Source organism: Ruditapes philippinarum, unplaced genomic scaffold (assembly GCF_026571515.1).
Source record: "Ruditapes philippinarum isolate M1 unplaced genomic scaffold, ASM2657151v2 ctg2483_1_1_1_1, whole genome shotgun sequence".
Taxonomy (NCBI): domain Eukaryota; kingdom Metazoa; phylum Mollusca; class Bivalvia; order Venerida; family Veneridae; genus Ruditapes; species Ruditapes philippinarum.
The window spans coordinates 105004-120076 of NW_026865080.1; the positions used below are offsets into that span (position 1 = coordinate 105004).

The 15073-nt window shown below is 30.9% G+C and overlaps 2 protein-coding genes across 2 annotated transcripts in view; both read left to right on the top strand.

Annotated features, from left to right (window-relative positions):
* The window catches only part of LOC132727745 (uncharacterized), an 86844-nt gene extending 83208 nt beyond the window's left edge, over positions 1 to 3636 (top strand). The window contains exon 20 of the mRNA XM_060713322.1: positions 3617 to 3636. Within this exon, the coding sequence (XP_060569305.1) occupies positions 3617 to 3621 (5 nt within the window). The 3' untranslated portion in view covers positions 3622 to 3636. The remainder of the gene's footprint in view (positions 1 to 3616) is intronic.
* Positions 3617 to 7264, top strand: LOC132727748 (FMRFamide peptide receptor frpr-18-like). The gene is made up of 2 exons (XM_060713326.1): positions 3617 to 3742; positions 6219 to 7264. The coding sequence occupies exons 1-2, from the start codon at positions 3679 to 3681 to the stop codon at positions 7250 to 7252; spliced, it is 1098 nt and encodes a 365-aa protein (XP_060569309.1). The 5' UTR covers positions 3617 to 3678; the 3' UTR covers positions 7253 to 7264.
* Positions 7265 to 15073: the final 7809 nt, after the last annotated feature.

Consider the following 15073-nt stretch of genomic DNA (forward strand, 5'->3'; position numbering starts at 1 on the left):
TAATACTGATGTTGTATGTCGTATGGTATTACATCGTAGATCGTAAATCAAAACTTTTGTCCAGTTATGTACTTATCTGTAATAATCTATGCTTATTCGTTGATAACATAATGTAATAAAACGTATTAAATGTGGTAAAAGATGCATTATGAAGCTTTTCTTAATACTGATTAACATGGACAACAAAGCAGGAAGTAAAATTCTGATTCCATCCTGTTTTGTGTACAAAGTTTACATGTCCTATTATTTCTGTGTAAACAGAAGTATCTCCTAGTTTCATTTTTTATAGAATAAGAACCAAGACCGCTTTCTAAACTTGTCATTTAGTATTGAATTTAGATTTTACTTAAAGCAAGAGTTTGATTTGAAATTCCTAAAATAATAGAGTTTTGGTATGCTATCAATTTGCTTATGCCTATTTTGTAAACTCTTATCTCTAAGGCGTTGTTTGAAAATCAATCTAAAATAAGAAATAACGTTATCGTTATCTAACAAATATTAAAACCCTAACTTAATTATGAAAGTATGCGCTTGCTTTGCCAAGCAATTATCTAAATACATACTACATATAGGTGAATGTTGATTGTTAACAATTTTGTTCTAAAATCTTAAAGACCTTTATAAAACTCACAAAAGAGAAATTCACCATGTTCTTCATCGATTGTACAATTAGAAGTTTGTTTGTTTTTTTACACCAAAAACACACAAATTTAATTTGGACTTTATCAATATCTCTAAATTTGTGCATTCCCCATACATCTGGGCCATAAAATAGAATGGAACTATCGGGTTATCAAGAAGGTGCACTTTTGCTTTTGTAAAAAATGCCCGATAAATTATTATATGCTCTAAGACCTCGCTCTACAAGAATCTTGGTTGCTTCAGAAAAACTACGAGTATAAGAAAATTAACACCTAAATACGAAAAGTTTTACAAATTAACCGTCATTGTTTATTCTAAAATAATGTACAAATCTTTTGGTTTCAAAAACTCAAACTTTATTATGACAAATAACAAGTATTCTAATACATAATCAACTTGAGCTTGTAATCTTTCTGGACTTGTTGTGAAAAGCACGATACCGTCTGCAAAAATGTAACAAATATTTAGACAATAGCCAAAAGTCGCTATTTGACATTTTGTTAAGATATATAAATCATTTAATATCATTAAAAAATAAAAAAATAAAGAGGTCTTTTTTGTCCTTTACAACTTAACACCATCTTCTTTTGAAACTTAATTGTATAGCATTCAATGATATGTATAGAACTTCAAAATTCGATGCGTTTCATTTAAACGTGCCACAACTGGGTCTTAAATACAAGTTGACAATTATAAACTTGAAATGATGATTTAAGTCTTACACAACGATTGCCAAGTAACTAACTGTTACATTTCATGTAACCATACAGCTGAAGTGTTATCACAATGACATGACATTCCGGCCAAATAATTGGAAATTATAATGACTTGCAAGTTATCCGGGAAAGCCGGTGAGTTTGACTGAATGCTTATATGTGTTGAAATCGGCGTAAAAACCAGCCAAATCAAACAAACACATTTGATGCGTGCTTACATATTTTTTTATTATTTGTCTTTTACGAAATTAATGCAGTTAAGTCTAACAGACTTAAATGTAATATACATAATGTATCATAAACCCGTGTAACACAATCTGATGCAACGAAATTGATATTAAAGGTTTGCAATGTAAATCAAAATTACTGTTTTGAATTGTTCGTAAAAGATAAGCCAGACATGTTATGAAATTCATAAAGTGCCTTCTAAAAGTGTTACATTTTTAGTAACTTGCTCTCAGTTTTTTAGAACTCGGTTAATAACTGACATATTGTATTGTTTCTATTTTTAATAATGCGAGGAAAAAAAGCCTGATAAATGAGAAACAATCTATCTTATTATGAAAGCAGGTCTACAACGCATTTCTATAAGTATTATAAAACTAGCGTGTTATATTCAGACATGATAGATGACCTGGATTACAAAAATAAGAAGAGAGTGTTATGAAATAGAAACGGATGGATTTGTATGAATCATGAATAAATAAAAAAGGGAGCGAATAAGTTATTTTGACGTTCGTTCCTTAGAATTATTTAGAAGACAATACATTGTAAGGATTTATAATCTTGTTATCTACATGATCTAGGTGTTTCCCAATAGAAATACAAACTGGATTATAAAATGGTTTCTGAAATTCAAAAATGTATCCCATTTAATATATTTTTTAATCATCTTCATCCGATCCATCATTTTTTCCATTAATTTTGAGAATGCTAAGAATTTTCTAAGTAAGATAAAATATATCTTCAATAGCAAACACCTAATTAATGTTTAATTCCATCTCAACTTGGTTTATTTCTTATTTCCGTCTTCTTCTGATAGAAATCTATAAAAATTATATTGGAATATGTATATTTAAAACGTAAGGTTTGTCTCTCTACAGTATAGGCTTGAATATGACACGCAGGTACAAAAGCCTCTTTCTTAATTGCCTTTTTGTCATTCTTTTAATATCATTATCTACTTTGTCGCAAGAGACAGAATTCTTATGATGACAAAATATCATGCTGTTTTCCAATGATCTGGAAAGAAGTCCAATAAAAGCAAACGAAGAACATACTCACTATATAAGTAACGCTTACTATTAAGTGAGAGACCGTCTTCAGCGCTAGTGGATTTCAAGAGGACTTGCAGTTATACAGAAGGTGTATCTTATTAATGAAAAGGAGGATATCATGGAGATAATGAAATTATAGTAATTCTAATTAATAATTATGCGAATTTGGAGGTGATTTGTTCTGTAAATGTAAGTATTCATAAAGTTAAAAAGTAGAATGTAAAATGTGTTAATTATGATACTTTTCCATATTTGTTTTTCTTTAATATTAGTGAGGTATAATATTTTAAATGACATTAAGTTAGAAGTATGACAACATAAATACATTTTGAAAACAAAATTAAGTTAAGAATTTTTATTGTTGAAAAAAGTAAAAAGGAAATATTACAAGAGAACTTTGCTCTTCAGAACATGTATAATTACCAAAGACATCAGCATATTCTTGTAACTTTTCTTTTTAACATTACACTGAGTAATAAAAGTAAAAATGATAATAATAATAATAATAATTCCTTTTTATATACGAACTTAATTGTATTAATGTTTCAACAATAAATTTTGTCAGATTTTATTTTATAATAATCTTCAAGTTTCAAGTTTTATTTTCATGTACTCTGTTTGCATACATACAAATACAAAAGAAAATACATGCCAATTATAATACATGTAATTTTTCATCTTCAATACATTAATATTATAACTTTCTCTGTGTGCTATTGATAATATGAATCTTAAGAAAATCCTACCACCAACATAACGTTGTTTTTTCCTCAATATGAAAAACTCATTATCGATGATTTATATCAAACAGGTACATAACACGATCAGACAAAAAAACATCTCTCAATCTCCAGATTTTTTTTTTCAAATCTGTCTCATTTTACGAAATGGATGATGGATCGGTTTCAGGAATTCAGAAATGATCGCCATCAGATTAAATTTTTCTTTGATTTTAGCCGATATATGCTTTATTCATTCCAGGATAATAATATTTTATACAGTGTGAAAATAAAAATTGGAAACTAAAGTTTAAAGCAAAAAAGATGGACTTTATAACAACAAATGGGACTCTGATTAATGACAGTGATTACTCGGATTATATAACAGGTACTTACCTCTTCCTTTTTATAATAAGATATTTTTTCATAAACATTTACTATTTAAATTTGAAGATAAACGTATGTTGAATAATCAAATCAAAATATCTTGTTAATATATTTCTTGTTCTAATTATTTTTACCTATAATTACATTTATCTTTAATATGCTACTGTTTATATGCATGGTTAAACATGACATTATGCCGACCAAAGGATATATAATGAGTGTACAGGTGAATGTCAAAATAGTTAAAAGTTTGCCATAATTTATGTTTATTCAAACATTACAACTTGGGAATAAAGGAAAAGAGAAATCAGTTTAAAAAACGTAATAGTATTTATTTATAAAAACGTGTTGGCGAGAAAACGGCCATGGCTGGATAAAAGCATTTTAATTATTTAACCTATTGAAATGTCTATGTGTTTCGAGTTAAAACTACTTAATGTCTTTACTATAACTGTTTTTGCCCCGGCAACGGTTGCAAAAACGTGGTAGCACATGCTTCAACTCAAGGTACACAGGTAGATTTTTTAACGATAAACTAGTCTACCTCTTCTATGGTGAGCCACGATTGAAAGACCGTTCCCAGAATTTTTTCTGCCTTATATATGACATAATCCAGTGTAAGTTGTCTCCCCTGACAACTCTTTTTGAGGCCCTACTGGGGTGTTATAATAAAAATGTTAAGTTGTAAGATTTGAATAAAAGATTTAATCCTCTAGCGGATAAATCAAATATTATGTTTTAAAACCTACTTCGCATGAACGATACATAACTCACGTGGCCCAAGAAAATTTCTGTAATTAAATTTAACCATCGGCGTTACTTTTAAAAAAAAAGGTTGGGCAGTCTTTTCATGTGTTAGGCTGATTTATATTAAGTCTGAAACGTTTTTCATCCACTGCTGGTAAATTACCATTAAAACAGTCTATCTTTTTATTAATCACTTCTGCTTATCTTGACAATGAGCAAAATGAGCATAATGCCACTTTAAGACTTATTTTAAACACATGTATATAAGATATAGACAGTAACTTGTTTATTATATAAATATAGTACAGAATATAATTACTGACCTGGCTCGTTTTGAATGATGGTCTGTATTATATTTTATCACATACCAGTGCCGCTTTCGCGACTCCGTAAAAAAGGTATTGCACGGGCGTGACGTCGTTTGCGTTATACAAACATAATGTAAAGATTGGCTAAATGTTAACGTTACACTACGAGCGCGTAAATGAAATATTATTGTGGCGCCGTTATATGTCGTTACGACTCTAAATGTCGCACTTGCCTCTATATGTCGCAACCGCCTCTTAATATCGCAACATATTTTGCCGTTTAATGTCGCAACACTACCGTTAAATGTCGCAATATCTAAATTCATGTAAAACAACTCGTATTATGACAATATTAATGTAATGTAGGTGATCTAGGAACTAGCTATCTACCAGATATATGATGTACAAAGTAATTGGTTGAAATTGAAGTCACCTTAGTCGATATTATAAATTGACAACCACAATCTATGCCAAAGGGCCCCTTGGTGATAAAACACATTTATATACGTTTTTCATTTAGCAACCCAGATTTCGTGAATTCGAGCTACGGCATCAGATTGAGATGAATCTAACACACAAAAGTTTCTTATAGAAAGATTCAATTAAAGTTCAATCTTAGATCAGATTGTTTTTATCAATTTCTGCCCGCCTTTCACCTTCAAGCATATTGTCTGCGGTTCCATTGGTATTGCAGGGATTAAACTATATGTGTTATTATTATACCACTATCAGATTACCCATTTTTACAATTTGATTGAGGCACTCATCATAGGAAAATGTTATGTACCAAGTATTTTCTTTTAAGTCCTTTATGTTATAAATGCTGCCGTTGTTGCTACACGAAAAACATAATTATATATATGTGTTTTATCACCAAGGGCTCTTTGGCTTGAATTGTGGTCATCAGTTTATAATACTGACTAAGATGACTTCAATTTCAACCAATTACTTTGTACATCACATTTTATAGATTGCTAACTCCAAGATTTTATGTTCAACTTGACATAATTCGAGTTGTTTAACATGAATCAGATATTGCGACATTTTACGGTAAGGGATTATGGTACGACATTTAACGGCATCATCACGACATGTAACGGCAAAATATGTTGACACATTAAGCGCCGGTTGCAACATTAAGCGGTAATAGTGCGACACTTAGAGACAAGTGTGACATTCAGCGTCGTTGCGACATATAACACCGCGTCAATTATTCTTTTTTACATTAAACAGTCTACATTTTATAAATAGAATATTATATTCGTGCAGGTCCATTACTGAATGTTTTGATCTCATTAAATTATGAGATTCGCATTAATATTATTCAGTTTGCTCAATAAATTCAGTATTGAACTTACACTCGTTCAATATCCTCTATATGCTAAATAGTGTAACTAATTTTGCATAAATCTTCATTTTCAGATTATCCTATACCTGTGATTCCAAAATGGGGATTCTGGGCCAAGTTTCTCTCCACACCTGTCATTGTTCTTGTAGGGATAATTGGAAACGTGCTATCATTCCTTGTAATGAAAACTAAAACATTACGTCGTAAAACTTATTCGCATTACCTTTGTGCTCTTGCAGTGCTCGATACTTTCACTTTGATATTTCGACAAGTGGAAAGTGTGGATGAATATTTTGTATCCTATAGAAAGACAAAAGGAATATTTCAAAACTTTGATGATGGCAGCTGCAAATTGTACAACTTTCTAGCACATGTAATAACTTTAATGTGTTCTTGGTTAGTCGTGTTTATGGCTGTTGAACGTGTCGTCGCAGTGCGTTACCCATTTAAAAGGGTCTACTTCCGGAGGGAAACCGGTGCAGGAGTAGCGATATGCATTCTCTTTGTTGTTGTCTGTTTGACACAATCCTTTAGGCTTTTTATGATAGAGCATATAGTGTACGACGAGCAAAACAACATTCATGATTGTCTTGCATCTGATATGTACATAGAAATTTATACAAGTTTGGACGTATACTTTTTTCTATGGGCACTTGTATTTGTTTTACCTGTAGTTTTAATAACCGTGTGTAACATTACTGTTATATGTCATATTATTCGTGTTAGGAAAGACCTACGGATGAAGGATGACTATTTGACGTATAAAGTCGATAGAGCACGATGGCGAAGAAACAGGAGCACTGTAATGCTATTAATTGTTACATTTTTATACATTATAACATTATTACCATTGTTTACATTAAGTTTAATTGTTGACGTTACAATTAAAGTTGGGTCAATAGAAACCGCTAGGAACACATATGTTGCTCTTAGACCTTTTATTGATTTATCAGTGTCTATCTCTTTACTGAACTATGCTGTAAACTTTTTTGTTTATATTTTGTCTGGAAAACGGTTTCGTTACGAATTGCGGAAATTATTTATAAAGAAAAGATTTATCAAAAGACGTTTCACAGTAAAAAGTACAAGAGAGGAGATTTTAAAGTGACATTATGCCTATCCATTATAATGGTCATTGAAGAAGTAAATCATAATAACTTGTCATTGTGTCATAATTGTGGCCATATTTGCATTTTAATAAAATAATCAATAATCCACATGAAAACATCCAAACGAAAATGTCTATACAATTTTAAAAATTTTTAGAATGTATAGGAAATGTACAATTCTTATAAAGCTTTCGGCAGACATTTTAAAATTAAGATTATAATTAATTTACATATTTAGTAAAAAACACTTTTCTTTACCAATTGTTGGTCAAATATATTACTAATTTAATGAGCATATCTTCCAAAAGTATTTCAAATATTTGAGCCGCGTTTCGACAAAACCAACATAGTGGGTTTGCGACCAGCATGAATCCAGACCAGCCTGCGCATCCGCGCAGTCTGATCAGGATCCATGCTGTTCGCTATAAGTTTCTCTACTTGTTATAGGGTTTGTAAGCGACCAGCATGGATCCTGATGCGCAGGCTGGTCTGGATCCATGCTGGTCGCAAACGCACTATGTTGGTTTTGTCGTGACGCGGCTCATTTCTAGAAACAATGGAAATGTACCATTTAGATATTGTTATAATTTTTTGTATTGGGAAAACAATGTTGATACAGTACGAAGTGATTTATTATGAACATTCATATGTCGTGTAATTAAACTATTTTGTTCTGTAACATTTTATTATCTTCTATATAAATGTATGTAATTTCGGGTCAGGTATCTCTCACAACAAACATATAATTATAATTGTTTCTTGGTTTGTTGTTGCCTCTTATACTGAATACTATGATCAACGTATTTATTGTTTATTGTATTCAATGACGTAACTACTTTTTAAGATTTTCCCCATGTGGTACCTCAATTTTATTTTTGACAATATCAGGCTGTTTAGAGAAAAGCAAAGCTGATATTGATAAATAACTTAAATGTCAATAGTTATAAAAAGAAGAAAACTTACTTCTATTAATTCAAATAACCAATCACCAAATATCGTCTCTTATGTTTTGTTTGTTTCATTTTTACAGTCTGAAAAATACATTCCTTCATCATGCAATACTGCGTTTGATGACATTTGGACATATTTAAGTATCCTACGAGCAATAACTTCCGTATGCTTTATGAAAACATAAAAAGCAATAACAGCCATCAGCCCGAATAATAAGTAAACAACCCAGCGTTCGTAAGGCAGCCTTTCAAATTGCAACAATTCCAAGTTTTCCAATTTCCTAGCTGCTTTTTGAATGTTTGCACTGCTGTCAACACTTATTTGTCTGTTACAATCCTCAAACAAATCTTCTTTCTTTTAAAAAGGTGTATGACTAACAAATTCAAATGACACCCCTATGAATAACAAATCCAAATGACACCCCTATGAATCAAACACAATTATTTTCCTCCCGTGAAATACACAAACTTTAAAAATGGCGGTTGCTTACATTTCACAAAGCCAGATCTAATATAAATTCGCAGTAAGTAACAGAAATATGGATGGATGGTTGGGATTTTCTCCTACAAGAATTATTAAAACAAGCGATAATTTATATTTTTTTAATAAAATGAATAATATCACCGCCATTTAACGTTTATTGTCGAACTTATTCCTCAGCCCGAGACGTTTTGTATTGGATAAGAAATTCGACTAAATGAGGCTGTCAATGGGGAAAACAGATTTGAATATTAACATTAATATTTCAAGTTTATTGGCAAATCGACAATGAACATTGTCTTCGGCCATTTACTCACATACATTATATGGCAAAGACATTTAACAGCAATATAACTATAAACATGTTTACATTTTACACTGATATAATCAAACAAATGTACAGAAAAAATACAAGTTAATAATCAATCAATTTTATATTTAAGAGACAATGATTTAAGAATTCGTTAAGAAGCCGTGAGAAATTCTAAATAATTGTTTCGGCATTTCATTGACTCATCTATAAATTTTGCTATTTCAAAAAGTTTAAATTTATTTTTTGTTAACGTAAGCTGTTTGAATTTATGAACATTTGGCCATGGGATATTTCCCAAGTACATGTACTGTCTTCTTAAATCATCATATTTATTACAACATAGCAAAAAAATGATACTCAGATTCAATAAAATTTTGATTACATAATTTACATAATCTATTCTGTCTATCAATCCCATTAAATCTCCCTTGTTCAATTTCCAAATTATGTGAACTAAGTCTAAAGCGAGTAAGAGATTTTCTTGTAGTCTCATTGCTAATTGAAATTACGAATATTAAGGAAATTTAATTTTAACCAAAAAATAAAAAGAAAATGTGTTTGTTTGTTGTGTAAGATGTAATTTTATTTCATCGAGTGGGCTTTATAAACAGTATTCTCACGAGTTACTGCCGTAAACAGGTTAACCTTGAGCTAGATATTCCGGTCTGTACCGGCAACCAGTGTAAGATTCTTATATAGCATAATGTAATAATTTGTCTTAATTTGCATTTTCAAGAAAGCTAACACTATATCATTTATCAATTTTAATCAGCACGTTCGTGCAACGTTAAGTCTAAGTGTCTGGCTCACAGTAAACAGTATGTCACGTTTCGTACACGAAAAGTGTCTTAAATTGTAAGCTTGCGTGTCAATAATTATCAATGAGAGAAGTGTATGTTCTAATAAAATGACAACAATATTTAAAGGCACATTATGACCCGGACATGAGTTTTGTAATGTTTGAATGATGGGTTTATAGCATGTTATATACAGTTTTTTTCACTGGAAGTAAGAAGTGCTAAATATAAAACGTTTTGCCATAAAAGTAACAAAAATGTCAACAAATTTGTATTATTGACTTCCATACAAAGTACTAAATCAATATAACTTTACTAATTGCTAAAAATCAACAGAAGCAAAATATTTGTCAGGTAATTTGCCAATTTGTAACTGGGATATAATTTGACATGCCACCCAAAATGAAAAGATTTTGAGAAATAGATATTAAAGCACGTTTGAAGCATAATGGGCCTTTCGGTGAAAACCTTTCAGACACGTTAAGATCATTTTTTCTGACTTGGAATCATTTATAACTTTTACAAATACATGTATCTTAAAAGTGATCGAAAAATGTGTGTCAACTGACCCATTTCACTCTTAATCTATGGAGGTATCGGGCGTTGATGTTTAATCACGTGACAAAAACGAAGTATGATGTGGTAACGTAAAAAGGTGAAATAATTGAATATAAAGCAACCTTTTTTCAATGGTTTTGAAAAGGTGGCATTTTATTGCAATCGTGTTTGCCCTTTTATTTTCTATAAGGTTGGGACAAAAAATGAAATTAGGTTCATGGTTACAATTCTGTCGTACTTACTACAAGAACATCGGGTCAAAATCATTTGTTTGGATACAAAGAACTTTGATATCATTAAAACCCTATGTCAAACAAATTACGATAACTGACGAAACACTTGCATCATCCTGAACAACAATTTTAAATGACGCTAATGTAATAGACATTACACACGATTATTTGTGTTGTTACACGACTATTACTGTATTTTGTTTTAACAAATTATTGTGACAATCCTATCATTTTTATTTCTCAAAAAACTGTTAATATTTTATTACTGTTTATTGAGAATCCCTTATATCGTTTTGATCTTGTTCTGGAAAGTGATTGGATTATAAAAGTCTGTTTCATAAGAAACCTTTTTATGTAGATTATAATATTTTATGATTTGCATGAAGATGTGATAGTTAAAAGAGTTAAAATCAAAATTTGAATTCTGTTTAGTATGCGATAGAAAATACTCTTTAATTCATTTTTATATATAAAAACGATATAAGAAAAAAAAACTGAATTACTTACATGTATATAAACAGTTCTTTTGTAATGTTCAAGAATAATGGTCACTTCAAAACAACTATGTACGTTTGATTCAATTGGCCGTTAAAGAAGTCGAACGCGGTCCCGATAAACTTGAAAAACCGGAACATGTTTTAAAACAAGTATTAGTACATTACCGGCCATAGAGGTCATTATTTATTCTGACTAGTTGTTTTAATGGAACTGCTTTTTTTGGTGATTACAGAAAAGGTCATTATGAATAGGAGTGTTGTTCTGCTTACCATTTGGTGTATAAAAGTCTTATTACTTAATAACAATTATAAGAAGAGAAGAAAACGGTATAAGAAGGACGATCTTAGTAATTAAGAAGAAATCCATTAAAAGGCTACATCTTACTTAAGCTTTAGAGAAAAACATACAATAGATACGTTATCTGAAAATATAACAATCAGATGGTTAAATATACTAAGATTAATAACCTCTAAAGATGTATCTTAAAATAGTAATGCCTGCGGGATTTTCATGACTGAAAGTCGGATTTCTCTGTATATATACACAATATTTAATATAATGTCATCTACATCATTCAGGTTTATTTTGTTAAAGGCCCATTATGCCCCATAAACCCCTATTATTTTTGTTTGTTTCATAAACAGTGTTTATTTTTTTTTTGGTCGTATGTTACAGTTTCCAAAAAGTCAAATTTGCCTATTATCTTACCCCCCCCCCTTGTCTTCTTTGTCTTTTGGCAAATAATACAGTTATAGTGATTTTGTATGGAAGTTAAAATACTGCTTTGTTTACATGTTGTTACTTATATGACTAAGTGCTCAGGTCAAAAAGCATCTAACATGCTCTGAAACGATTATTTAATCGTTATAAATTTCACATTTTCCCTTTCTAAAGAATGAAGTATTTGTTCGTTTCATAAGCATAGCGTGCTTTTAAGAGAATTGCATAAAAATCTTATTGAACTTGTTTTAAAAATATCTGTTACAGTTTCAATGGTAAATTAAAAGTCTGTGTTTTTCATTATACGTGTATGGAGTTGTCGAACAAACACTCACCATTGATATGGCAGCGAAATATTATGTACAAAGGCCCTTTATTGCTGAACGATTGGCCTCCATGGTTGAGGCATCATAATTGCAGCCACCGTTTATCCCTTCGTAATTGTAAAATATGACTTAATGGGTTTGAATTACTAGGGTCTATGTATCTCTATTTCACATACTTTTAGGTGAGTTGGTTTTGACCCCTGATGTTGCTTTAAGTTTGTAACAACAAAGGTTAGCCAAAATCATCTTTCCTATTTCGGTGCCATTGACCTAAATTGAGTTGACACGCCTTAAAATTTAAAAGAAATTCTGGCATAAACACTGAAAACAAATCATTTATCTTTTATTTCACTATGCTATTGATAAGTTTTAAGCATTCGATTGATAATGATCGATCTAAAAAGATCACTAAATTGAATGATTATTCAAAGTATTTATTTACTAAATATTATTAGTTTCTGGTAAATTTGTTCCGCACATGGCAAATGTAACAGTCGACAATTTGCGTTTTTTATATGAAAACTCACGGATTTGCTCAAGTAAGACGACAAATACACATAAAAACCTACATGCAGATATTTATTATCATAACTACTAGTCTACTACTACTACTACTACTACTACTACTACTACTACTATCATTATTATGCCTGGGGATGATTGAGGGTAAATTCGGTCATTCCTTCTATAACACTATCAAACGCGGCCGTAAGTCATTTCTTATCATGATGCCAGTATTTCCCGCAACCCAAGGCAGGTCGCCGGCCTGCTGTCTTTATTTTTTCACCGAGATCCGAAGTGCTGTTCCACCTAGCTATATCATGTATATTGATTGTGTATGAGATATCGCCAAAGCAGACAATTTCCTGTATTACGTATATACGTTTTACTACATTATCAAAAATCGTGAAAAATGTCTCTCGTAATAGAAAATGACATTAAAAATTATTTCATATAGAATTATACTTTCGCTTTACCTTGAAAAGAATGTATCAGTTAGGTAAGTTCATGTCATATCAAACCTTCCCTCGTCTGTTATTAGTGAAATGTTTTATTTTCAATTTAAGAAAAACAAAACAAAAGCATATACAGTTTGTACTTCCAAACAAATGAGAATAATCAAAAATATTTCAAATTCATTACATTTTCATATCAAATAAGAGGCAAATCGTGATTAACAGGGGGCTTATTGAAATTACAACAGAAGCGAAACATAAAACAGGACCGAGTCGAGAAGAGGCGTATCGAAAAAGGGACGAATCCTTATTTTAAGTTGAAGAAATAATTTCGCACTGATAACAGATGAGGTAATGTTTGATATGATATGAAACTTACCTAACTGACACATTCCATTCAAGATAAAACAAAATTTTCAATTGAGTTTTATCTCCATTTAGGTATAATTTTGCATGAATTAATTTCTAATGTCCTTTTCTATTTCGGGAGACATTGTTCGATCGCGATTCGGAACGAACTTTTTCACCGTCTATCGGTGTCATGACATACATGCATCAGTAAAAACCTGAAGTTAACAGTCACTAATTTCGCCTGTTCTTGCCAAGGAAAACGTTTAACTCGACAACGTGAAACTGAGCCTGTAGGTTAACAATTCCAAGTCCTCATTTTAAAAGTTAAAATTAGCTCTTTGATTTCTACTTTTGGGTAGACAACGCGAAACTAGCTTGACAATTGTGGAATCAAGAACTTCTTGTTTAAGACTTTTCGTGTTAGATTTACAGTTAGAAAAATGGAAACTTACATCCTTGATCGAAAAGTCAATGGCGGAAGTAAGATTCCGTATCGTACTAATTGCCTATTTAATCTTTGAGTATAAATCACTGTTTATTGTATCTGTTTCAATCAACTGAAGATGTTAACATAACTAAGCTAAAAAAACCCCTAACCAATACTGGGCAAAACTGTTGAAAAGGGTAATCTGAATTTAGAACATTTTGATTATTAAGTCTTAGTCTGGTGGCAATAGTTTCTGTCTAGTGCCGTTTGATTGTAATCAGCCTTTTAGATATTAATTCATATAATTATGAACATGAAACTTGTCGAAGATAAATTACATAGATAATAAGCCATCCCCTCGATAGCTCGAATCTACCGGTCCTCTCTTTATGTTTTAGTGTAATATTCATTTCGCGATCTCCTATTTTTAGAAACGAACGTCATTGGCGCGTTATAGATAGCTCTCGGGGAAGGCTTAATAATTCTTAATATGATGCATTTTTCCAAGATAAAATCACTGAAACAACACAGAATTGTTTTATTTTCCCAACATAAAATAAATGCCGAAGGCCGCTTTAACCCTGAAAATGATAATTGATACTCTTCAGAACGGATTATTGACAAGTCCATTTAGCGTGGAAAGGGTTATATTTTAATTAATGAAAGCTGCATCGCCTTGCGAACATTCATCATCATTCATATCAAAATGAGATCAAATAACATTTTTATGTATCATGTTGTGGATTAAAAAGCGTATGAATGTTTTGTTATTCTTTTTGTACGTTTTACTCGTAATCGAAACTGTATATTAATCATAAGAATATGAAGATATTTCTCCTTAATTATCTTCATTGAACATATTGTTGATACTCGTATCATTTTTTCACAATATGTTGAACACCTAATTCGTTTGTCAATGAGATTAACCTTAAATAAATCCTCGCGAAACACCTTGGATATAAAAACATAAACGTTCATATATAGTTTTCTCTTTTGTTAGAAACGGTGATATATCAATGACAATGATTTATTGTTGCCGTGTAACTATTGGGTCTAAGTTTATTTGAAACCGTGTTTTAATGAATGATAAATTATGAAATGGATACATCGGAACATCTTTGCTACTTGTATCGTTTGTTACGGAGTGACTTTGGTATATTTAGTCTCTAGGATACAACATAACGTGGAATTACCCGTTCAGTTTTTCTTG